Source organism: Aquila chrysaetos, chromosome 16 (genome assembly GCF_900496995.4).
Source record: "Aquila chrysaetos chrysaetos chromosome 16, bAquChr1.4, whole genome shotgun sequence".
Taxonomy (NCBI): Eukaryota; Metazoa; Chordata; class Aves; order Accipitriformes; family Accipitridae; genus Aquila; species Aquila chrysaetos.
Window position 1 is genome coordinate 20,565,284 of NC_044019.1, and position 25,812 is coordinate 20,591,095.

Genomic DNA, 25,812 nt, shown 5'->3' on the forward strand with positions numbered 1-25,812 from the left:
TATTGTCACTTTGGTAATGCAAAATTGCCTTCTGAATTCAGAAAGTACTTCTCAAGACAACTGACATAGCAGCAGTACATTTAGTCTGATAGCAATTAATTCAGCAATGAGTTGTGTTGAGAAATGACTTGCTTCACTTGACTGTGAAGCCTGGAGGAAGGATTTTCCCTATAACAACCATTGATGAAGGAGTCAGGTAAGTAAATTCCTGAACTTAAAAGAGCCATTCCCTTTCTAAGTCACCAGAAGTAATTTGAAGACACTGGGGGGGAATGAAAGAAAAAAGACCATTTTAATTTAATTGGGAGACTTTCTACTGGCATATGTGTACCTTCCTCAAAAGTCCAGAGGACTGACAGCAGGATTTTCTTAAAGCAGTAGAATAGTCCATACAGCCTGGAGAAACTGTCAAGTGGAGCCTCAGCCTTTATCACCACCTTCCCCCACCCCCAAATCACTTCAAGGGAAAAGGAAGCACATTATGAGAAAAGACTTTCAAGTACTGACATAATTCTGTACTTCTATAGTCTAGTGATTGTAGTCTGGTAGCTGGCAGTGCTCATTTGGAGAGAAGTGTCAGAATAAGCACATTTCCCCAGAATAATTCTTCCTTTTAAAGCCCTGTGTCATTATAGGGGTAACATGGTTGTCCAGATCCATACCTATTGTAGTTCAGATTACAGGCAGTGATAGCTGAAGTCCAGATCAGTAGGGAATACCCAATAAAAGCTTTGTAACCTGATGTAAAGTGGAAGTGCAAAAGAACAAACACTTGCTCTAAGGTCCCATTGATTGGAACTGACACACTGAAGGTTTTCTGATGCTGCAGAATGGCAAACAACTACATCAGAAGTAATTCTTGGAGCATTAAAGAAAGATAATAGGAGCTAATGAGTGAAGAATGCTGATCTTTCTCAGTAGAGACACACCAAAAAAAAAAATCTAGAGTAATTGATGAGTGCCTTAGATGAAACTGGTAAATAATGAGACCACCAAAAGGGAAATCTAGGAAGGAAAGCCTGATGGCAACATTATGAATGAAGAAAGAGAAGCTGAATAGACATTTCAGTGAACCTGGAGCCTACATACATGTAGAGTTATAACCCATGACAGTTACCTTATGGTAACTGTAAAGCATCTGGCTGTTGCCAGAGGGTTAAATGTCTTTCCTAAAATTTCACATGGCCCATCTGAAGAAAGACTAACACCGGAATAACAATGAGTTAGGTGGATTACCTGGACTGGAGAAAAAGGATATTTGAAATGCATCCCTTTAGAGACACTGAGATAGATATGTCCTCTTAAATACTGCCCAGGGGAAGAACATACAGCTTCTACTGATTGACAAAAGAGAGTTAGTGGGATCTGCACTCCCAGAACCAGACTTTGGCTCTGAATGAAATAATTGCAAATGCAAAACTGGCCTCGAGTCTGGAAGCAAGCCCTGAACAGAGAACCCTTGTAAGGCATCAAAAGGTCCCAAGTCCCAAAAGGCCCAGAAGCGGACTCCCAGTGCTGATGTGCCTGAAAAGCAGACTGGAGTCTCCAAGGCAGAAGGGGATGGTGCTTCCAATGTCATTTCCTCTCTTTACTTCTTCCGACAGAGAAGCTGATTTGTTAAGTGTCAGTGCCAAATTCTAGGAAACAATTCTCTAATAAGCCTCTTTGAACCAGAAAGTCTTGCAGTTTAGTGCTAATCCTAGAAACAGAATAAACTAGTATTCTTTTTTAACGGGAGATTTAATTAGGCAATTCTGATATCTTACCATGATGTACTCTGGCACTGCATAGTTAGGCTGCATGCACTGGCAGACTGCAAGGCAGGGCAGAAGATAGACTTGAGATAACCTTACGCTGATAAGCCTTGGATCTGAAGAGGACTCTGGAGTTTTAGCTAACATATAGCAAGAGGCATCCTTCCTGGTTTTGGTGGGTTTTAAGAGGGTTTTTTGTTTGGGTTTGGCGTTTTTTGTTTGTTGGGGGGGGGGGGGGGGGTTGGTTGGTTTTTAAAGCAGAACTTAAAACATCAACAAATAAAATATTTGTTTAGGTATAACCCTTTTCAAAAAACGTAAGCTCTTACTGTGACACAACCATCATTTGAAGTAATTCTCAAGAAAGAGCATTTCCCCAGCAGACAAAAAACCCCCAGATATAAAGAAAAGAGAATAAATAAAATTAGTTTAAATGAAGAAAGAGGACTAAAAACTACATGGCCAAAAACTAGATGACCTTTTCCATAGCCAAGCAGAGAGACAGGAAAAGGGTGACTAAAGAAAAAAAATGGCAGAAGAGAAACTAAAGCCAAATAGATATAATAAAAAAAGAATTTATATTTTTAAAAGTGATGGCAGTTACATAGCAAGAAAATCCTTTCAAAAGGCACTCCAGCATATTTAAAATTAAGCTGGCTGAGAGGAAGTCAGGGTTAAGCTATCAATCTTCCATCAGCATGAGCATGCCCTATCAAAGTGGGGCTGGGGGAAAGAAGTCTCTGGTTTGAGTGCTCAGGTTATGAATATTTAGCACAAAGGTGTATATATAGGCAAGTTTTTCAATATTAAATCAATGGTTATGAACTTGTTCAGATTGATTCAAATGCCCATGTAAAAGAACGTTGTACACATCTTGCACTACAGACTGAGTGTAACTATACTGGACTGTGTATGTCCTAGAGACTGGGTATTGTATGTGTCGGCATCTGTTCATAACTCCAATGATCAAAATACACCACTAGAAATACAAATACTTGTATCCGGGCAAGCCTTCAAAACCTCCAAGTGAAGACTACATAGCCTTCTCTGGGCAATCCCTGCCACTGCCCAACTCTCCTTGTAGAGACAAAGTTCTTCCTTATATCTAGTCTTACCCTGCCTTGTTTGAGCTTGTACCTGTTGACTCCCATCCTCCCAGCATCCGTGGTGGAAGAGTCTGGGCCACATAAATCTCAGAGGTCTGTCACAGAAAGCCTCTTAGCTCTTGCCCTATTACATGATAAGCCAGGAAGCTACATGAAAAACTCGCAGAGTTGCGATAAGCATGTTGTCAACACAAGTAAGAGCCTAGGCTAAGAAACTGAAACCCATTTTCATTCAGTAGTGAAGTTACACTGCAAGTACAATTTAATATTTATTTCCTCTTCGTAAATGTGTGTTAGCTAGTACTTCAAAGATCCACTATAATAAAATACACAACAAAGCAGTATTCAGAAATTTCTTATATTTTCTGATTTTGAATGTGCAATTTTATGGTTTCAATAATTAATTCTGAAAGACACAGCAACTATGTATACATGGAGTTGAAGGAGTTCCCAAGGTATAACAAGCCAACATTTAGTATATGCAAAAAAGTGGGAAATGTTACAATGTAAAAAATTTTGCCTCATTCGTAGCGTAAGCCCAAACCAGAACAAACAAATAATTGTAAAGGAAGGATGCAAAAACCCCTACATGGTCAGAATCGAGTTTGTTTTTTCTACAGCCTCAGCAGCAGCAAATAATCACTATCGCAGAGCTGTTTCTCTTCTGTGAGTTTCTGGTGCTCATCACTCTTTTAAACAGTTATCTTTTACTCTTTGAAGCAAGATGTATCTCCTGAGACAATTTTTAACCAAAACCTTGCCAATAAGTGGTTCAGGTTAAGGTTTCTCCAGTGTACTGGAGATCTCTGTATTTAATCTCATTCAAAGTGTTCACATTTTCCAATCAATGCTAGAACTGGCTGTGGCAGATACCTTTTTTTTTTTTTTTAAGCTCATATTTAATCCCTGAGTATCACAATACGGAAGTTGGAGAGTTCTAGAAAAATGTGTGAAAGTTTTCATTATTAAGGACAATCAATCCCACCCTGCGGGAAAAGTGAATTAGAGCTTGTTTTACCATTATAAAATCATTTCTTTTTTCTGTCTAGAATAATACATGCAATGATTCTCACAGAAAGAAAATTCAGGAATACTCTTGCAAATGCAAAAGACCAGGAGACTTAAATTTTACAGACTCAGAATTTATCTCTACCTTCTCAGTCTCCAAATCATATACCTGGCATATTCTGATTCTTTCATATTTAACATACTCCTGTAATGTTAAATTTGGATCTTGAGCTTTGGATCATGAATTTAATGAGTGTGTACAGCTATTTCACATTGATTTATCTCCTGCTGATAGTAGAACTGCTGATCAATACTTCAGAAAGAGAATTTTCATTTAGGGGTTTGGATGCAATTGCATTCCCCCCCTTTTGAGGGGTACAGCATCTGTCTCTCTTTGAAACCAACCTAGACAGCTTTGTATTCTTTTCCATTTGATAAATGTAAAGTAGGCATACAACAACATGGCCACATAATTACTAGGTTTAAAGGCAAAAGTAAACAGTGTCCATTCTTTCTCCCCCACCCCCCTCACATCACATGTCGCTTCAAGTTTATGTTTCCTACTTGCAATGTCTGAGCCCTCTTTCATGAAAACCCTGAAGAATTTTTTAAATTTGAAAGTTTAATTAGATAGAAACATTGTTTTCATTCACTAGTGTGAGGCAGCTTTACTAAGAAACCTAAAGTATGTTGTTTCACTATGAAGTGGAAATTCATCCTCCTTGATTTGCAAATCATTGTTGATTTTGAACATTTCACATCAAATCAGAATAAAAATACATTACTTCCATATGCTTATAAGCAGTAAGATGACAGACTCAGTTTCAGTGGTAAGATGCTTGGAAAGGGAATGTAGAGAATGCAAACATGAGCAAAATACTTGAAAGTTATGCACACTTGTTAAACAAAACTACATCATTTCATACATCTCAGAATAAGCCATTTATTAAGTAGCCTGATGTGCTTATATTAGGATACAAGGTTAAAAAAACATGCAAGTTGAGTGCAACATCAAGATTACATAAGCACAGCTTAATTTTTATATTAAAAAGCTTAATAAATAATTGTAGTCATTAATTTTTTAAAAACTATAAACAAACTGCTTATAAATACAAGGACTAATAAATCATGAGACATGGCTAAAAGCCTTTTAAGACTGCTTCTTTCAAAATGCAGTATATCAGCTGCTTAAAAAGATGTAAGATTCCTATAAAATGCTGGAACAGAGCAATTGAGGAACTGTTTTTCTAAGAGCTTGTAAAAACACCTTTTAATCTAAAAGCTTTGGTAAACACATCAGTCAGCTAAACAGCATCAAAAGAACTGGTCATCAGTCAGCGTGTCTTCAAAAACAAAGGCAATGGTTGGGGCTATTCTTTCAGAATAAACCTAGAGAAGAAGGATAAAGGACCACTTACCTTACTTAGCTCACTACTACTCCAATTTTCCTTAAATGTTTTCTTCTTCAGCACACGTCCCTAGCTTTTATAAATGCCATACTTCTAATGAAACCTTCACTCTTGCTACTCCCATCCCTGCTTATGTTCTTACGCTGGTTTTGCACTAGTGGGTCATTAAATTCGATGACCTAAACTGAGAATGTCTTGATTCACTCTAGAGCAAAGAAAGTCAACAGGACACCTCCAGGAACACTACTATGATGAATGCATTTCACACTAAACTATCACAAAAATAGTGGACATAACATAAGAATCTAACAGCTGATTATGCCAAAACAATACAGAGAAGTGTCTAATTGTGAGTCTTTACAACTCAGTTTATCACTGTGCATGAGAAAAGCAGGTCACATTTGCACACATTATATTGACTGTTTAGTTGTGAAGCATGTAGTTATAAAGTCCACAAACAACACCAATTTTTGGAGGAATGGCGAGTACTTTGAAGGATAGGATTGTAGTTCAGAAATTTCTTGATAAATTGAATAAAGCTCTACACTTAGAGGAAATAAAGTGCACAGACAGAAAATGAGGAATCACAACGTAGGCAGCAGTACATGCAGGAAAGGATTTAGGACTTTATCATGGACCTCCTTTACAACGCTGAGATGCTCCTGCAGTAAAGGCAAGTTGCATACACTTAAGAGGATTCTGCATGAAGACAAGGGAAGCAATTAGGATACTCCAAAGGATTATTGCATCTAAATTCCATATGCTTTTATGCTGAGGATCCAGATTGACTATTGTGTATAACTGAGGAATATAAATAAGACTGAACTCTCAATTTGACTGCAGAAATAGCAAAATTGAAAAAAAGATGCCCTACAATGAAAATATGAGAATTTTAACAAGAAACAGGCGGAGAGTGTGTGGAATTGAAGAGAGAATAAGGGAAACTTCAGAATAACTGTCTCTTAAGATATCGAGAAAATCTTAATTTAAGAAGATAATCTGATAAGAGAGCAATTTAAGCACTATTAGTGAAGACTCAGTTTTGATGTTAGTAAAAGCTCTATAAAGTTTTCCTTATATTTTCTATAAAATATAATATATTGAAGTGTTTGAACAGGCCACTTGGAGAGATTAATTTTTTGCTGTTGTTGAATACTTCCTCAGAACAGATTCAGAAAACATCCACCAAGAATCTTCTTGGAACATATATTCTTCCTCAGAGAACGAGGAAGATAAATGAGGTTCAGCACTAAATTTCTATTATTCTACATTATTTACCAGACTAAATCTATTACATTGCAGACATATGTTGATTAAAATGGCCTGTATAGATACTGTTCTATAGTCAATCAGTGCTTGATTGTTGCCCTGGAGTATAATTTGCCTTCCAACAATTTGCAGACTGTTGCTAAACATTACAAAAGAGAAAGATCAGCAGTCTGCATGACAACAGTTGGGAATGGCTTGTGTAAAGAGGCCAATGGGACATGATATCCAAAGCTTTCAGAGAGCCTTACTGCACCCCCGAGTTGTACAATTACCACTGGCATAAGTAAGAGCTGTATTATTATATCCCCAAACTTCTATGACTGAATTTGGCATCTTTAATTCCCCAACCATATTTAATTTAGCTATTTAACATATGTTTGCGTGTTTGTGGGAGACAATGCGATTTGTTTATTTTAAAGCCAAATTGTGCCCTGGGTGTGCTACAAGGACAAAGAAAAAGAAGTTTGGCTGCATTAAATAAACAAACAACAGTAAAATCAGACTTAAAAGTCTCAGTTTTCTCAGAGGAATTTAGAATGGTGGAGTCCAAACTACACTTCTCTAAAAGTCTCTACCCCATGGCAAGTATAAAGGTAACCAAAAAAAGTACAGAAAAACAATACCTGTCCGACCAAGAATTTTAACAGCTGTGCTATTTATAGGATCAAGACCCTGCAGCTTAATGATTAATGAAGATTGACCGTACCTGCTGACTTGCAGAGTCAGGCAAGAGTAAATGAGCCATGAGGAGGTTGTAAAAGAGCAAAGCCCCTGCAGGGCCAACTCCTGGCAGCTACTTACTGCACGTTCATCCTTTGCAATGGGCTGCAGCACTCAGCCTGCCGCAGCATGACCATGACCACTGAAAACAATGTTTTTCCAGCCTCAGTTACCATGTCTGAGATATTAGACCTTATTTAACACCTTGCTACTGTAGCACATGCCCCTTTACAGTACACCGAGGCATTACACCTGTTGATCAGTTTAACACTCAATAGCTGTGCAAAACAGAAGGCACAGCCCCAATGGGATCTTGACCCGAGTACAGAGCGTGGGTTCTGGTTTTCCCCATGAAAGATATTGCAACCCATACTTCATGATTTGAAAGTGCCGCTCATAGGCTTGAAAAATGGTGTTTTACAGTCTCTGAGGCATGGAGGGAAGCATATGTCTTATTTGGTCAACTTTCATTTCTTTCTATCCTGGTCATACTGCAAAGTCTTGCTAATATGAATGAAGCACTTTGGTTCAGGCAGTGCATTCATCTGCTTTGTTTTGAGTATTATTTGAACAAGTATATGTGTCTCCTCATGGGGGCAGAGGCTTATGCCAGTAGACCAGAAGTAGCATTTAGTCTCTTGCCACTATTAAGGAATTTTCACTGAGTTCTGTTCTACTAGGTAATTCACGGAATAACGTATTCTCCACGTGAGCACAGGAAATACGTAACTGCAAGGGACATGGAAGTTATTGTACACACAGTTTTTTCTTACTCTGCACAGCTGTTTAAACACCATTAGGATCTTGACATTACAATAAAAACACAGTGCAAACCCTTGAACTAAACATCTTTTTTCCTCTTCTAGTTACTAGCACCTAGCAATGATACAAGAGACATTGGTCTTTATCAGTGTAAGCATTCATTGGATACAGACTTAAGATTCTTATTTAAGTATCAACACAGGCAGAACTGGCAGGCACTATCCGAATGAACTTCAGTTAATTGTGCTAATGTGGGACGACCACAGTGAGTACTGCTTGTGCCACAGAAATACAAGTTTAGTTATGCATAAAATTTGAAACTCTCATCTACCAATTAGAATACTGATTTTAGATTGCAATCCATAAAATAAAGCTAATTAAACAATCTTCCCTCCACTGAGATCCAGTGGGCTTTTTTTTTTTTAATCTATATAGAATTTCCATTTGCATCCCACTCTGCTGACTTCGAAATTCCTCTGTACTTCAGCAATGCTTAGTGAGTTTCTCACTACATTATGAGCTAGACAAATGCCTGGCCATAAAGGCAAAACTCAGTTCAAATCTTTCCCATTAGCCACAACTATAGACATTAACAACTGAAATACAGAAATGAATGATAACAAGTCTCTTTTAAAATAGATGAAGCACTGCCGTTTCTACTTCTTAACAGTAGCTGATGCTTCAATGCTAGCTTATTATTAAAAAAAAACCAAACCAAACCTATCCATATTAAACAGATTTCTCCCAAATAATATTAGGAAACTGTTTAATTTTAAGGAAGATGGAGTTATTCCAACATCAAATAAGTTCTTTCTTACTCTAGATCTTTTTCCAAAATGTATGAAAATCAGAAAGAGGCCTCTAGGCAAACTCAACAGGAAAACAGGGCAAATATGTATTGAGTTTGCACATCATATTTGCTATATATAAAAACCAGAAGATGCTTCAGGAAGAGATGCTAGGATTAAGTTGATTTTTGTCTCCTTGCAGATCACCAAAATTAGAACTTTTGAGTATTTCCCTTGAAAACACAGAAATGCTTCTTTGAGGCAAATGAAATCTTCTATCTATAAATCATCATTAAAATTAGTATCGATATTATTACCCATCCTATAAATTATAAATCAATATCATTCAACAATATTTCTAAGTTTGGAAAGTCAAATAGCAATCAATACCTCATCTGAGAATCAACAAACAACAAACCTACATAATTTCTACCTACTTTCATAAATATGATGTGTATTCTCAATTTCCAGAATTCCTTTCATGCAATGTGATCTTGAAATAGCTGGAAATACTATTTTGTGAATCATCGCTCTGGATTCTGATCCTTTTAATAATGATAAACAACATGTCATCCCACTGAATGTGTTCGTTAAGTACTACTGAGCATCAATAAAACAGCAGAATCTATTTTATGACTGATAAAACAGTCATTACAGCTGTGGCAAACAATTCTCAGTCATAATCTACATCTGAATGGACAAAAATATCTAGGCAAAAAAATACAAAATGCAAAATGTGAATAAAACAATTTTGATATTCACTTCGGATAACAAATTCAGGTGTTCTAGGCTATAGTTCAAATAATTGATGCTCATGTTTAACTGTAAGAATGTGGGAAGGCAAGCTGAAGTCATGGTACAAAAGCCTAGACCTCTTGAAGAGGTTGCGTGGAATGTAAAATACACTATGTTGCTCTCATGTCAACATCCACAAATATTTATGCTTACTTAAACATGGCCTTCATTCTGCTGTGCATATAAAATCTCCCTTTGACCCAAGCATACAGCAAGGAAGACTCCTAGAGGTACAGGTCAGGGAAAGTTCTCGCACCTGAAAAGTTCCTGCATGGTCTTCTTCTTTGTCACCTTCTTTTCCTTCCTTGAGAGCGATCAGTGTGAATCCTCGAAAGTAAGCAGGAGTGGCAGCAGAAAGTGTCACTGAGATATAAAGAACAGAGAAATAATGAAAACATAATATTAATTGTGAAATCAGCCACTTGCATATCATTTCACAGCTCAACCTGAAAGGTGTGCGTTTTAAATTGGTATTAACAAAAGCTAGAACACTAATAACATGGACCAGAGCCAGCCAGAATACAAAAATATTCAGTCCAAGTTTCCACATAAACTGAAAAACACTGTAAGAACAGAGATTGCTAATCTGCTCAGATCTACAGGAGGGATATTTTGGTGGTGGTGGTGGTGGTGGTTTGGGGGTGGGGGACACACGTGCTTGGGTTTTTTTTTTTTCCCTTGGGTTTTTTTGTGTGTGTTTTTGGGTTTTTTTTGTTGTTGTTGCTGTCTGGTTGGTTGGTTGGTTGGGTTTTTTTAAATGTGAGGGGAACATCCCCTAAATATTTGGCTTCAGCTTTTCTTCTGCTCTGAGCGTAGACAAGCGTCTAGGCATTTTAGTACACCAAAAGTTTCTTTAAGTGTAAAGCAAGATAACCTTATTGCCTGCTCCAGCTCAGCTACACTCAACACAGTACTCCAGCTGGAGACGGTCGCTCTAAAAGTATCCTTCCTCTCCCTTAACCTCAGGGCAGAACAGGACACAAAGTTAAACTCACAGCTAAAGCTGACCTCTAAAGATTGTGCTGCCAGCTCTGATTGCCAAAGCATCCTACGCATCAGCAAAACACCCTTCTTCACACACCAGTCCTGACCAGGACGGTGTCATTGGATCCACCAGCAGAGAACAAATAACATAATGCTGACTAATCTGATTTTACCATGCTCAGCATCAGAATTACATCCCTCATTTTCTGCTAGTGCAAGATACCTTTGCGTGATTTTTCCATTTGCCATCATCAGTACCTAAGCACCACTCAGCAACACGCGAGTTACGTCAGCTCTAGCTCTTTTGAACGCTGTAAGATAGATAGAATGAGGCAGAGCTTTGAGGCAGGACTTTTAGGGGAGCATTAAAATTACTGAACCCTTTTCAACACCTTATAGGAATCCTTTTCTAAAACAGAGGAACATTTTAGGGAAAAAATAATTTTGAATGAAAATAAAAGAGACAGAAAACTGGATTACTAATACTTTTAAGTAGCTTTTACTTTAAGCATAATACGGGCAGCATTGCTTGTAGTACACTATTGTCACACTCTCAAACCCTAACTGGCACAATAAAAACTGAAGACCACCCAGAGTTTTCATGAGCAAACTGCAACTACCAATGCTGCTTCATAGAAGAGTATTCACAAGAGACTCCCTCTCACACAAATAGGCCGTGAGGGGTTGAATCACATTACTAAAAATGACAGAATGCCCTTAAAAGATATGGATTTCAAAATATGCCCAGAGTTCATTTGGAACATATGGAGAGCTCTTTGATCTAGAAATTCAGTAACGGAAAAATATAAAATAGGATATTTAAAAGTTTCTAGCATTATGCAGCTGTATTTGGGTCTAAAAACCATGGTGCTTGTAAAAAATACATAACTTTTCTGACTATATGTGAAAAAAGGAGGATTGGAGAGGTACACAAAAAGGTTAAAAATTGAAATGATACTACCTTGTTTAGACCTGTACACCTGCACACACCTCTACAAATGCAGAGTAGTGGTGGGCATAACAACAAGTCCCCCAGCCCTCAAGATTTTCAGCATGCTTTTCATTCCATGGAACCTTATTTTGAGGTTAAACGTCATCATTTTCGGGGAAAGAAACTCTCACATTTTATATAGAATCATAGAATTGTTTAGGTTGGAAAAAACCTTTAAGATCGAGTCCAACCATCAACCATGCCCACTAAACCATGTCCTGAAGTGCCTTGTCTACACGCTTTTTGAATACCTCCAGGGATGGTGGCTCAACCACTTCCCTGGGCAGCCTGTTCCAATGCCTGACAACCATTTCAGTAAAGAAATTTTTTTCTAATATCCAATATAAACCTCTCCTGTTGCAACTTGAGGCCATTTCCTCTCGTCCTATCTCCAGCCATCTGACAGAAGACACCAGCACCCACCTCACTACAACCCCCCTTCAGGCAGTTGTAGAGAGCAATCAGGTCTCCCCTCAGCCTCCTCTTCTCCAGCACCTCAATGTCTTTCCTGTAGCGAGGGGCCCAAAACTGAACACAGCACTCGAGGTGCGGCCTCACCAGTGCCCAGTACAGGTGGACAATCACCTCCCTGCTCCTGCTGGCCACACTATTTCTGATACAGGCCAGGATGCCGTTGGCCTTCTTGGCCACCTGGGCACCCTGCTGGCTCATATTCAGCCGGCTGTCGACCAGCACCCCCAGGTCCTTTTCCACCGGGCAGCTTTCCAGCCACTCTTCCCCAAGCCTGTAGCGCTGCCTGGGGTTGTTGTGACCCAAGTGCAGGACCCGGCACTTGGCCTTGTTGAACCTCATACAGTTGGCCTCAGCCTGTCCAGATCCCTCTGTAGGGCCTTCCTACCCTCCAGCAGATCGACCCTCCATCCCAACTTGGTGTCGTCTGCGAACTTGCTGAGGATACACTCGATCCCCTCATCCAGATCACTGATATAGGTATTAAACGGAACTGGCCCCAATACTGAGCCCTGGGGAACACCACTTGTGTATACAGAAACTAAGTAGTAGCATAATAGCATTACAATTTCTGACTACATTTATAAGTATTGCTCCAATTCATTAATTTATTATCTGCCCAATAATTAGTATTATTAGTCCAATTTTGCAAACTTTTGCAGCTCTAGCTAAATGAAAATCCACAGCCAGCCTCTCAGTTACAGTAACCGGGAACAACACACAGCTGAACTCAACAAGGATGAACACATTACACTTGCTTGAACACTGATTCTTAGAAACTAATTGCCATAAAGGTCTTTTACATGGAACAATTTTTTCCATATATTACATGTAATTCAAAACTCTGAATCAGTATGAGTAAAAGGTTACACCAGAAATACTTAAATACTTATGCAAGCAAACAGAGAATCCAGCTGTGAATTGACTCAACAGTTTTCATCATTTTCCTCACAGATTTACAGATCAAACCAAACAGTTTTCAAAATTCTAAACACACCTACCTATAAAATAAAGGACATCTGAAATGCTACAAAAGCCACTGGGGGGGGGGGCGGGGAGGAAGGTAATTCCAAAGCCTGACTCATAGTTTTTGAATGCCTGGGGTTAGCAGTACTCATGCTGTGGTTGCGCAGTCATTTTAACCCAGAATAAATCCATGTTTCCTCCAACAGGAGTGATCCTGCCCCCCCCCCCCCCGCCCCGGCACTGCTCACACAGCAGCCGCGTCCACGCAGCTGTGCTGTGGGCTGACCTAGGGAACATATCCAGCTGAAAAGTAAAACGACCCAAAAACCCCCTAACCCGGGAGTTCAGCTGGGTGCCGTCCCTGAGCGGCCGCACCGTGCAGCCCCAGGAGAGCTTCTTCCAGCGGTGGGGACGCCCCAAGACAAGCGAGGAGCCGGGAGGGTGGCGGCCCGCAGGAGCAGAGTGGACTCGTGTGGAATTTGAGTGTCCGCGCAACCTCAGCTTAAGGCTACCAAGATGAATGTGTGCTTTGGTCACCCCTGAGCTAGGCCAGCACAAACGTTAACACCTGAGCCGAAAAGATTTCTGTCAGTTCTCTGAACTATCCAGTGTGTTAAGGTAACATAGCAGTGCAAGGCTTTATTTGAAGCACTCCTAAATACAGAGAGCCTTGTTATGGTGACAGTTCTGTAGTCACTGGCTCTGAACTGGTTGTTTCAGCACAGAAGGAGGCTTGCGTTGCACAGGCAGCAGTGGGAAGCTGTCAGACTACATCTGGTTTTCACCAGAGATAGCGGCTCCTGGTTGTATAAGAGTTGAGAGTTCTCCTTCTTGGGCTAAACTCTGCCATTTTAAAGAACAGCTGAGCATTGCTCACACTGTGTTCAAGTTAATTAACATTCATTGAACAATATGAACTTCCTGTAAAGATCAGTTAAATCTCAGTGCAAGCCTCAAAGTTAAAGGTTTTGCTTTAAAGGGAAGATTACATATGAACAGTTACTTTTGTCTGTTTCCATCCCCTCCAGCAAATCTCTAATTACTTAAGTTGCACTTTGGCACGCACCTTCAATGAACTCCTCTTTCCCCAGTGTCCCCAGCTAAAGGTAGGGTGATCAAAGCAATTGCTACTTTGGTTTCAGGCAGGAAATCTGAGTTTCCACATCCTACACTACAGCACATCCTGTGTTGTACATCGCACAAGTACCAGCAAATACACTTTTAATATCTACTTCTATCCACAATTTATGAAACTTGAAAATCGCTAACACATTTACAGAATGAGGGTTTGTTTGTAAAGTACAGAAAAGAGTGTTTGCATGTTGGGAGGAAGAAAGAAATGGAAAGAAAAGATTCAACACTCCTTAGGAGATAAGTCCCCAAACCAATGCAAGGGAGGGTATAACATTAAATGAGCTTTTCCTTGAAAACTGAGAAGGTGAACAGACCTGCAATTCCATTAAAAATGAAAACAGCATTCATGCAGAAAGTATATCTAAGGACTATGCTAGTCAAATAGTCAAATCTTCCTTTTTTTCATCAGCATAACAATTTCATGGTATTGTGGAAGAAACTATGTCCATTGCATGGTAGCATGTGAAATGGACATACTACTGCCTTTTCTCTAGAAGTAGTTTCATTTATATTTTTAATATGATGAAACTTACCTTATTTTTCATGCAATCATTAATCTAACTCTACAGATCAATAAAGCTAGGACTGAGTACTTTCAAGGACCATTACCCCATAACACCATCTAAACTTAAGGCTCATTTGGGCCCTTTGAATGCAATGGGAACTTTGACCTTCAGTGGAAGCATGAGCAGTTACATCAAGGTCTACGTTTACCAGCGGGTAGAAGAGGACCTTGATCCCAGGATGGTGTCCCCACAAACCTGGTACTATGGGAAAACCTGCCCACCACATGCATTTGGCTGCCTGCTCCACAAGGGGAGAGGCAACAGTATAGCAGCCTGAAAGACCAGGCAGATAAAGGCCACTTGCAGGCTACAGCATCAGAAGTCCCAAATAAGATGTTAGAAATCAGCCATGTCACCTCCCCCGTGGGACACCACGAAGCCCATAGCCATTGTTGCTTTGTTAGACATGAGAGAGGGAAGGAGGATGGCTCCTCAGCCCTTCTGCTACTTCTTTTTTAATTATCTGAGGCAGGAGAATGTGTCCTTATTTACTGCTACCAGTGTTTGCAGACCAGAGAAGGTGCATACCCATTCAAATAGGTTATTCAGTGCTCGGGGCCATTTTCCTCTATCACAGCTCCAGAGAGTTGGAAAACCAAGGCTTCCATACACACAGATCCACCCAGGATTTCCCCTTAGGGCAAACAGATTCTGGTTGGTCTAAAGGTGAGTAACTGCAGGAAAGCCATAAAAATTTTCCCAAAGACAAATGGCAGCTGTGAACTGCGGTCTTCTGATTCCCACACTGCAAGAGTGCTGCAATGTTTCCTCCAGCCATTGCAGCTTGAGGGTCTTACGTGTGTCACATCAACCAACGATCAAGAGAGTCACAAACATAAATGGATGCCTCTATGCTGTCAATTTGGTGGAGTACAGCATTTGCATGTACAGTTAATTCCTGTATTATCCACCTTGCATAAATACCAGTTTATTCCAGGAGCCCGCTAGGGAACATGCCAAGGCTCCAGATTGCATTAAATCAAGCAGGGGCCATGGAAACAGGCACATTTGGCTCCAACACAATGGAGGTTGTGCAAGGCTTCCTTGGTGTTGTACATCTAGTAATTTACAGATAAAAACCCCACAGACCTGCCATAATCCCACATTTTTTTTTTATCATTGGTTGGATTTTCTACACTTTGTATAAAACAGTAATAAAGTTCCAGTTGTACTACAGAAATGCCTTTGAAAATGAGCTCTTGAAACTTCCTGTAATGCTGTTAGCTTTAACTATTGCCATAGATTATGTTACAGTAACATTTACTTATGTTCTTCCAGTCATTCAGAAAGTGCCCTTAAAGGACTATCTAGGTAAGCTTATGTGCCACTTGAATACTTAAGATTGAAGTACTGAAAACTTGGGCACCTATTTGTGGTCTACATTTTAACTTTTTACTATCAGCTGTAATTTTCTCACTTCCAAGGAGCTACAATATACTAATGTGATTTTATTAATTGAGTTCCTAATGCCAAGACCTAATATCTCCAGAAAATTAGTTCTGCTAATTCATCTGGGAGTTTCTTTCCCCCTGCATTTCCATGCAATAGAAACTTCTTTGGTAGATGACTGAAAATATCCAACAATGGTTTTACAGAAGCAAATTCCAAAACTTTTTAAGAAGATTCACATTTGTCACTGTCAAAGAACTTGACACATCTCTATCCTGCTTACTAGACGTATCAAACTGACAGGCAACATGAAATCTTTCAGACTCAAGGTACTAATCCTGATGTCTGGAACAGTTAACCAATTTGCGGGAAACATGCATTTCCTCACACCAAATTAAAATCAATCGATTCTTGAGAAAAAAAAAAAATCAAGCAAAAACCATGCAAAAATCACAGGCTGATGCTCAAAACAGGGTAATCACAGCTGCAGATGTATTTTTCAACCTTGATGAGAACATGACAATTATGCTATGTGCACGCTTTTTTCTCCCTATCTATACTAAGATTCCCATGTTCATGCAATGGGAAAACATTGCTCTTTACACTGAATCTAAGGAAGATCGGTAGAAACACTTAGACAAAACTCTCAATTTGTTTTCCAAAGTGATGACTTATAAAGTACCTTAGTTAAGGTACCTAAAAACGTCCAAATTCTTTTCAAAGTGCTTTTACAATGCAAAGTGAACAGCATACTCCACAAAGGTTTGTTTCCAAAGGCAAGGAAAAGTGACCAAAACCTGCCTTTGCCTATGAATCAGAAAAATACACTGAAATGTGCTCTGGAAGTTAATTTCAAGGATTGTACGTGAAACACTCAGCGAGGAACGAATGCCTCCATCTCTTAGTTACAGTGGTCATTGGCACCGTCTCTGCCTCTTTCCTGTTTGAACCATCTGTTCGTTTCCCCAGAAAAAAACGGGGGGTGGGATAAACATAAGTGGAAAATGTGGGAAGTTGGCAGTGTGCTGCATCACTGTTTGCCCATATGCTAACTCATTATATTAACATTCATATTTCAGGGCAAGAACAATTAGCTCCGAGTTTCCTCTCCTTCCTGCTGAATGTTAAAGCTTCTCCTGTTCACTGGGTTACATTTAAAGGGATAGGAAGAAATCCTGTAGAAGTAGGTAAACGGGGGAAGAGCGTGTGTTTTGTATAGCATCAACTTGTGATCTTGTGCTAGGGCTGAGCCGGTAGAGAGGATTCATAAAAGAAAGGAAATTCCTCTTAACACTGAGTGAATGTTTGGGAGTAAAGCGATACTGTGAAATCCAACTCCCTCTCGCTTGTCATGAAAGCATCCCCAATAAAGTAATGCGCGGGAGTATATTACCCCGTCTTAACCCACACAGTCACACACACGCCAAAAGGGATACAGAGATGACAGGCAGAGACACGTTCTAGTTTCAGAGACACTTGTCCCGACCATTATCGTTAGTAGGGGAAGTAGAGGATGGCCAACTTACCCCGGTAACTGTTTCCAGGCTTGTAAAATTCGGGATCGCCCTCCACCCTGAGGCTAAATTCATTGTACCCTTCCCTCCTGGTGCCTTGGGCTCGCAGGATCCGACTGCAATATCCCTCGGATTTCGCGGCTTTCTCCAAGGTTTCGTCAGAAAACCCCTTGGCCACCAAGGGGAAAGTCAACGCCAGAAGCCGCAGGGCTAGAGGCTGCAGATGCGCTCCCATCCTCGGAGCTCCGCACAACTTTTTATCGCCGGGGCGGCGGCGGTGCCTGGGAGCCCGGCGGCGGCGGGGGGGCGGGCGGGCAGGGCGGGCAGCGCGGCCGCGGGCAGGGCGGCACGGGCAGGGCGGCCTCGCTCAGCCCCGGCCGGCAGCGGCCCCCAGCATGAGGCTGCCAGGTCGGAGGGACCGGCTCAGCCGCTGCCGGGGAGAGGGAGGGGAAAAGCAGGGAGGGGGCAGAGAGGGAGGGGAGGGGAGAGAGAGGGAGGGAGGGAGGGAGGGAGAGAGGGAGGGAAGTCTGATCTTGCCCAGATCCCGAAGTGAAGTGCTGTTTTGTTTCAGAGCGTGTGATTAGCAGCTCGGTAATGTTTATTTAGCCGAGCTGAATTCACAGGGCTTGGTCAAAGAGCGGAGCACGGGGGACGCTGCTGTCGCCTAGACAGCCAGCGCAGCGGCGGGGAGAGCTGCTGCCGCTCGGGCTAAGCCCACAGACCTGAAATTAATCACCCGCATTCCTGCCAAAGTCTATAGTTGCTGTAGGGATAACAAGGCTCAAAGAATTTCCCGACACCCTTCCACTCCCCCATCTTTCTCCAAACCAGCAGACGTGGTAAACGTTATCCGCTAAATCGGCGCAGATGGACCGAGACAACCGCTTGCTCTCTGCACGTTTGACGAGCGAGGAGCATCGGCTGCGGCTTCGCGGGTGGAAATATCTCGAGTACCACAGAAGAGAGATGCGCAGAGGTGGATGTGCCAGAACCACGAGATTCATTTCTACGTGAACCTGCAACCGTACGTATCCGAGATGCAGGCTATGTAAGCGTACATACAAGCACGCCACGCACACATGACAGCTGTGAGGACAGTTCACCTAAGTGAACATGGGAGGTCTGCTCCGACACTCGGAAAAATCCAAGCAGATGCAAACAGAAGAAAGCAAAGAGGGAGCAGGTCTCATTATTTTGCCTATGTACACTGAGGTGCAATGGCACTGAATGACTTCTCTAAAGCCACAAAAGAAGTTCACAGCAGTGGGGAAAAAAGTGAACCTAGCCCCCTGGGGTCCCTAACTCCAGTGTTTTGATCCCCAAATGCTGCTCTTCTCTCCCTCCCTCCACTGCTTTGTAAGTGGAGGAGAAAGTCAGAAAGGTATGTCCTTGATCAGGACCTGAATTCTTTCAGGATGCCAGATGTACAAGAGGGCACAAAACTCTTTCTAATCAGTTTCTCTGGGACAAGACTAGCAGATTGATGAACACAACTGCATTTAAGCACAACTTCCAAGGAAGTATGGCAAACAGCAAGCAGCTTGAAACCCTCCTGGTACCTACTAAGGCATTTGCTAGTATCAGATTTGCAAATTTTTGTGTTCCAAACTTACCTTTGGAAGTTTTTTAGCAACAACCTAGCGTTGTGCACCAAATAAAGGTGTTTCTTCAAGGTGTCTGTGAGGATGCTGCACCTTTTACTTTCTGCAAGGTTACTTGGCAAAAGCTTTGCTACTGTAAGCTTGTCTATATTTTAGTCTCTAAATTACACATTTATAAAGAATGTAAACCAGCACAGCCTCAAAATACGTGTTCACTAAAGTTAGTGTTAACAGCTGGTCAAGATTTTAAGCTTTTATTGCAAACAAGGACTTATTGACAATGTCCATCCATATGCTTGCGAAGACGTGGCAGTCAAAGCTTTTGTAACCACACTGAACGGTATCATCCAATTCTTAAGCACACGCCTGCTTAGGCACCTGCAACAGTGCTGTGGTACCATCTACATTGCTTCTGCCAGACCACTTGGAGAGCCAGGCTGGCCGTAGAGACTTCCACTACTGAGAAAAGGGTTCGACTATGGGAGGATAAATGGTCTTTCCTGGACAAGTTGCTTTTTCTGTTCCTCTCACCCTGCTGAATGAGGCAGCAAGAGCAATCCTGACTTTCCAGTGTAATCTGCCAGGTCATCTGCCTCCTCTCAATCCACTCCCTCCACTGTTCCCCTCACATCCAACCTGCCAGTGTGAGGACAGCTTGCTCCATTGTCATTAGGGCAACAATATTCAGTCAGCTTTTGCTACTGAAGCTTTGAGTTGTCTTGGTTATGCCTGTTCTGAAGACCCCTGTTCGTTTAGGTAGTTAAGTGACTACTGTTCAGCATTATCATAGACTCTTGGGTATCGTTTAACCACTACGTTCACCTCATTCATTTTATGAGAACAAGGTTCACTTTATCCAGGTTCTTCAGTCAGATTTATCATTGAAGAAAAGCAAACCAATACACAACTGAAAATGACAAAACCACTATAACCGTACTGGAACAAGATGCCTGTGAATTCGCTTCATTCTCCATACTTGAGTTCTCATTTCTTTTGCTGAGATTGATTGAAAAGCAATTACATGACTGAAGCGTTCATGGTGGGAACTACACATGCTTCTACACAATCCACTTTTGTTCTGAGCCAGAGTTCTGGGTTCTAACTCAACACTCCTCTGAGGATTTCATTTCAAGTCCTCTTCACAATTTTGGGGGGGTTTTATGGTACCAAACTAATTAAAAGTTAACTAATTCATCAGCATCTATTGAATCTTTAAACTTACAATAGGTTCTATATCTCTTATTTTATCCCTGAATTGGCCTGGCCTGTTACTTCTAGTTTCTATTTTGTTTAAAACCTGAAGTGTTGGAAAGTTTCCTAGAAAGGTATAATATAGTGTGTCTTGTTAAAAGTGAATGCTTCAACTTAGCAACTGATACAGATAAATTAACTTGCACTGCCTACAGCCATGAAATAAGTAATTTGTCGTAGAGACGGTTTAGAATATGGGCAATGTCATTAAGCATGGGCATCCTCAGGGTTTTCTATTTGTTCTACTAATTAGTGTGTGTTTGCCTAAAGCATCCAGCATGATGTATCAGTCAAAGATGCATGCAAACTGATGAATCCAACCATCCATGGCAAATTTAACAGAGAAAGCTTCGTATCTTAGAGACTGCAGTGCTGCTTTTCTTTGTGTACTTGCTAGGATGAATAAAGTTGCTGTCCATGACTATTAGGCATAACAATCATTACTGGGGTAATATTGCATTTGATGGAGCTGTAATGGTTGGAGGAAACTCTCTCTCCCCTCACCCTTGCCCCCACAAAATGGGCTTTCCTGACAAACAAAAGCATTTCACAAGATCTGCAGTCTTTCCTACTTTTTGCTTTTCTGCTAAGGAGCTCATTTTTAAATGGCATTTTAGATGACTGCACTAATTACTGCGGAATATCCCTGCGTTGACTGGAAGATATCGTAGGTGGCGTTTTAAACTTTTTCTTTCCTTCCGCTTCTATGATTTCAAACAGCTATTTGAAGTCTTAGGAATTATCTTCAAGGCAACATGTGCAATGGAATGCCTGACTATGCAACACCTGATTTTAAGGCCCCTAGCCCTCAAAGTAAACCAGTACGTCAGATAAATGTTTAAACTGATTACAAGATTATTAGACCCCTTAGAAGAGTCAGTTCAGAGAGCAGAGGCCAACAAAACTAGCCAATAGAAGAAACATCAAGGTGACAAGTGCCCTAAATCTCATGGCCATCAGGTACTTGATAACTTTACTGGGCTGTAGGATTCACCTTCCCAAACCCAGGAGCTGGAAGCCTAAGCCCAGCTTTAATATATTATATAAATAAATACAGTAATACTAACAGGGCAATATATCTCTTTCAAAAAATGACTGGCAAGAATGATGCCTACTCTTTTACATAAGAACTGGTGATTAAAATATTCATTTAGGATGTCAGAAAGACATGGGTTTCAATTCCTTGCTTGGTTTGCAAGTGTTCCAATCCTCATCTCGCACTTCTCAGGAAGCTTCTAACTATGAAGCTCTAAGTCTCTGGAACCACCCTCAGCCCCTCATGGAAATGTTAGACTTCTAAAACTGAGCCTAATCTCAAAAGAATAGCCAGAGAGAAAGGAAAGTGAGGGTGCTCCATCAATTAGAATGCATTTTCTGAAGACTGAGATCTACATTGCCTTCCTCAGAAGACATCAGTTGTATTGGGATCAATAGCTATACAGGGTTCAGGTGACCAGCTAACATTGGAAGTTTGCAGTAAGTGCATTCCGAGTACCACTACCAAATTAAGAGACATAGGTTGAGGAAAGTCCCCAAAAGTTCCTTCCTTCATATAAATATTTAGTTGCTCATCTCAGCCAAATCAAAGGATACTGCTGTTCAGGCAAAGGAAGAGTTCATCAGACGACTGGCAAATAACATTGCAAAACAATCTGCAATAAAACTTTTGGTGACTGGAGGGGTAAGCAGGGAATTTGAGGATTGCACTTTCAAATACGCCTATCCCATTTTTAGACCTTTATATCTTACTATAGATCTAGCTATTTGTCTAATTTGCACCTCTATCTCCTTTCCCACCCCCGCCAGCAGTCACAGTCAGTTTTTCTTAAACAATATGGAAACTTTGTCTATTGATTTAGATGGAATAATGATCCCATTGCTACTAAAATTCCCTTCTATCTACAGTAAGAATAAATCTTTTCTAATACAGATTGGTCCATGCTGTCTTTGAAGCCTGTTTAAAAAAAGATCTGGAGATATCTGTTGTCCTATTAGACAAAGGAAAGGGCTTGGGAGACACTTAAGATGATTTCTTATGGCTCTGTAGCACTGTTCTCAACTTCCTTTCTCTTAGGAATCTAAGTAGTGAAGAGTAATGACAGTAAATGTTTGCAGAGGTCTGTTCACCATTTATACTACTGTCAGTCAATACAATGCATCTCCAATATTAAACTTCCAGGAGCTCAATTACATTTGCCTGTTCAGCCATGCATGTCTTCAGCATATTTTTTACACTGACAATACAGAGAGTTTTCATTTCTAATACATTTTATAGAAATATTTGGTTCCTGACACGATGAGAATAGCATCATACATATTATTGCAGAGAAATACTGCAATGCTGAGAGAAACAGGAGGAGAGAGAGAAGTTCTGTTGGGCTTAACTGGGGCAAAAACTGAATGAAGCTGGAAAACCATGGGACAAGATGAATGTTTGAAACAGCACAGAGGCTGCAAAAGATCTAGAAAAGTCTTACCAGCACCCTGGGTAGCACAGGCAGAATGGGATTTAAAATAAAGCTGCTCTTGAATGGATCTTTCAAGATTAAATGTTGACAGAAACTCATCTTCCACACTCAGTCTATTTTGGGGAGGAGGTTTACTAAGGAAAAACCCAGGCTTCTTGGAATATTTAAACTCAGGATTCCTTCCAATACCAGAAAGTAAATATGTTCTTAAAAAAAAATCTCTCCCTTTATCCCACACAACGACTCAAGAGCTATCTTGGGAATCCCTGAAAGCTCCCAAGAGTAGATTAAACAGAACCAGTTTCTCCAAGCCCAGCATGAGGCTTCATTTACCCCTAAGGAAATTCATTGCCGCAAACCTGGAGCACCAGCAATTTCTAGGTCACGTCTCCTCCAGTTACACCCGACTGTCTCCCTCACCAGTCCCTGCCTTTAGGGACTTCCCAATTTCCATGGCAGGGGAGGAGGGAATGTGTTGTACTTGTGCCAGCCCCCTACTGCACCTCACCCAGGTGCCTACCACCACTGCCTTGCCATGGCCCCACCACCACTGTGTCCCTGGTCACCTCGGCCATAACCTTTTATCACAGAGTAAAAGTTCAGCTCTAAAATAAAATAAAATAAAAAACCCCACACCACAAAAAATACCCTAAGTAAGTTCATCTACACTCCTTCCAAACTAAGCCATACAACAATAAGTCTGCAAGGGTTTGTGTTAATTTAAAACCTTAATCCCAACCCAAAATTCAGCATTTTGGTAATTTATTTAATCACTTCTCACTGATTTTACATGTTTGCTGGTTCTCTTGCATTGGCCTTGTCCTCAGTGCCTCTAACTTGACCAAATATTGGTAAAATACTAATGAACAATAAACAAATGGAATTCAGCTTTTCAGCATCTTTGCTATTTAGAGTTAGCTATTCAGTGTTTTCTTATCACCATATCTTAGTTCTTGAATTGCTCAACACCTGTAGATTGCCTATTGCTTTGACTTGCTCACTCTACATTTTTATTCCTCTAAGACATACATGATAAAGCTCCTGTTTTTTCAGTATGTGAACTCTGAAAGTTGTAAGGAGCTTTCAAGAACAGCCAGGATAAAAATTCAGGACAAACATTAATATAAATTCAATTTCGCATACAGAAGAATTCCTTTTTTTTTTAACCTATTCCCAGGCTGGATGTTTTTCCAGGAAGAATGTAAAAGAATTTATGCAAAGAAAATGATTGATTTATATCTGGACAAATAATTTATAAAAACATTCACCAAGCTCTATAAACACCTGTTATTTATTCAGTCAATTCATCCTCTTTTTTAAAGAGCATTTTTATAGTGATATAGTAATTAAAGCTTCAATCAACTTTGATAAGAATAGGACTTCATTACATAAATACTTGCCTAGATTACAGTAGCAATTAAATTGTAAATGTGGAAGGAAAATGCTCCTTGTGAAGTAATACATCCTATCAACACAAAAGACTCAAACCCAAGAATTACATCGTCTTCAAAGACAAAAAAAATAACCAACCCAAACCCTCAAACCAACAAAAAACCCCAACCAAACAGATAGGCAGAGGGTGAAAAATTCTTTGAGATTTCTGGCACTGAGCATAAAATCAAGACAGAAGAAAATAGAAGAAAACATAAATGTAAGGTGATGCCATCAGTGAACTCCCTGACACATTTGCAAACTACGACTCTAATTCAAGCACACTGATGTGTGCAAAACAGAATCATCTCCCAAAGCAAGCTTTTTACAACAACATCCTGCTACATGTTATTAATTTATTTTGTCCAAGTTTGTGTTGGATTCAGTAGCCCTTCTTCCTTTTAAAGAAAATATTTATTGTAATATGTTGGACTGATACATCTTTTTTTCATATATCAGTAGATGGCAGGTTTACTTGAACCTGAGACTGTCAACCACAGCAATTCTGTAGTTTACAGACTGTTGACACTTCCATTACAAGACCCATTGTCCCTGGGAATCTTAATCAGCTACTTATATCTTCAACCCAATGCAAATTAAATATTTGGAAGTACAGTGAATTCTAAGGGGAGCGTGTGCAGTGGTGTGTGTGTGTGTTCATCTGACATCAGCAATATACTACTGAGGAGAGCGCATGCCCAAGTTGAGAGTGCAGGACTAAGAAGAGACTTGCATTTCAGAATTCTTTCTGCCATTGAACAGCTGGGCTGAATCTGAGCTCACAATGTCTCTCTGTAGCTCAGTTCCCTATCAGACAGCAGAATATCTTTGTAAAGCACCAAGATCTACATATAAAAAAAACCCATAACCTAAGAATAGCTAATACCTATGTATTATTACTGCATGCAATGGTTAAAGCTCTACAAGTACTAGAACATTGTTTCAAAGCAGTTTTGGGGCACTGAAAGACTTTTAGAAAGTTTTCTTTCAGTGTATTTGTGCAATTCACAGTTATGCCAAGTATTGCTAGATATTCATGTGGGTCACTAGGAACGGAGATGAGGAACAGATAGTCACTATCCACAGAATCTCTGCAGAGGGATTCTGCAGTTGGGGATATCAGAAAAAAAAAAAATCAATAGCTATCCAACAAAGTTTCTTAAATCTCAGATTTCCAGTTCAAATATTAATGGAGCTTTGGGAAATCTTTCAAAGATTTACAGATCCATTTCTTTTTCATATCAAAGGAAGTTTTGTGGCTGCAGTTTAGAAAGGAACTTAAACTATCTGACAGCAAACGAGTAAAAAATACATATATGAAAAACTTTCAAATATGTATATTCTTACACATGGGGAAACGCATATTAAAAGTTAATATTTCTTGCTTGGTAAACAGATGGAAGATCAAATAGGCAAAGGTACTATGCTAACGATG

The 25,812-nt window shown here is 40.3% G+C and overlaps 1 protein-coding gene across 1 annotated transcript in view; it reads right to left on the bottom strand.

Moving 5' to 3' along the window:
• SPON1 (spondin 1) overlaps positions 1-18,074 on the bottom strand; it is a 203,452-nt gene extending 185,378 nt beyond the window's left edge. The window contains exons 1-2 of the mRNA XM_030038164.2: positions 17,639-18,074; positions 9,868-9,974 (exon numbers count right to left, since the gene is read on the bottom strand). Coding sequence (XP_029894024.1) covers positions 9,868-9,974; positions 17,639-17,861 — 330 coding nt within the window. The 5' untranslated portion in view covers positions 17,862-18,074. The remainder of the gene's footprint in view (positions 1-9,867; positions 9,975-17,638) is intronic.
• Positions 18,075-25,812: the final 7,738 nt, after the last annotated feature.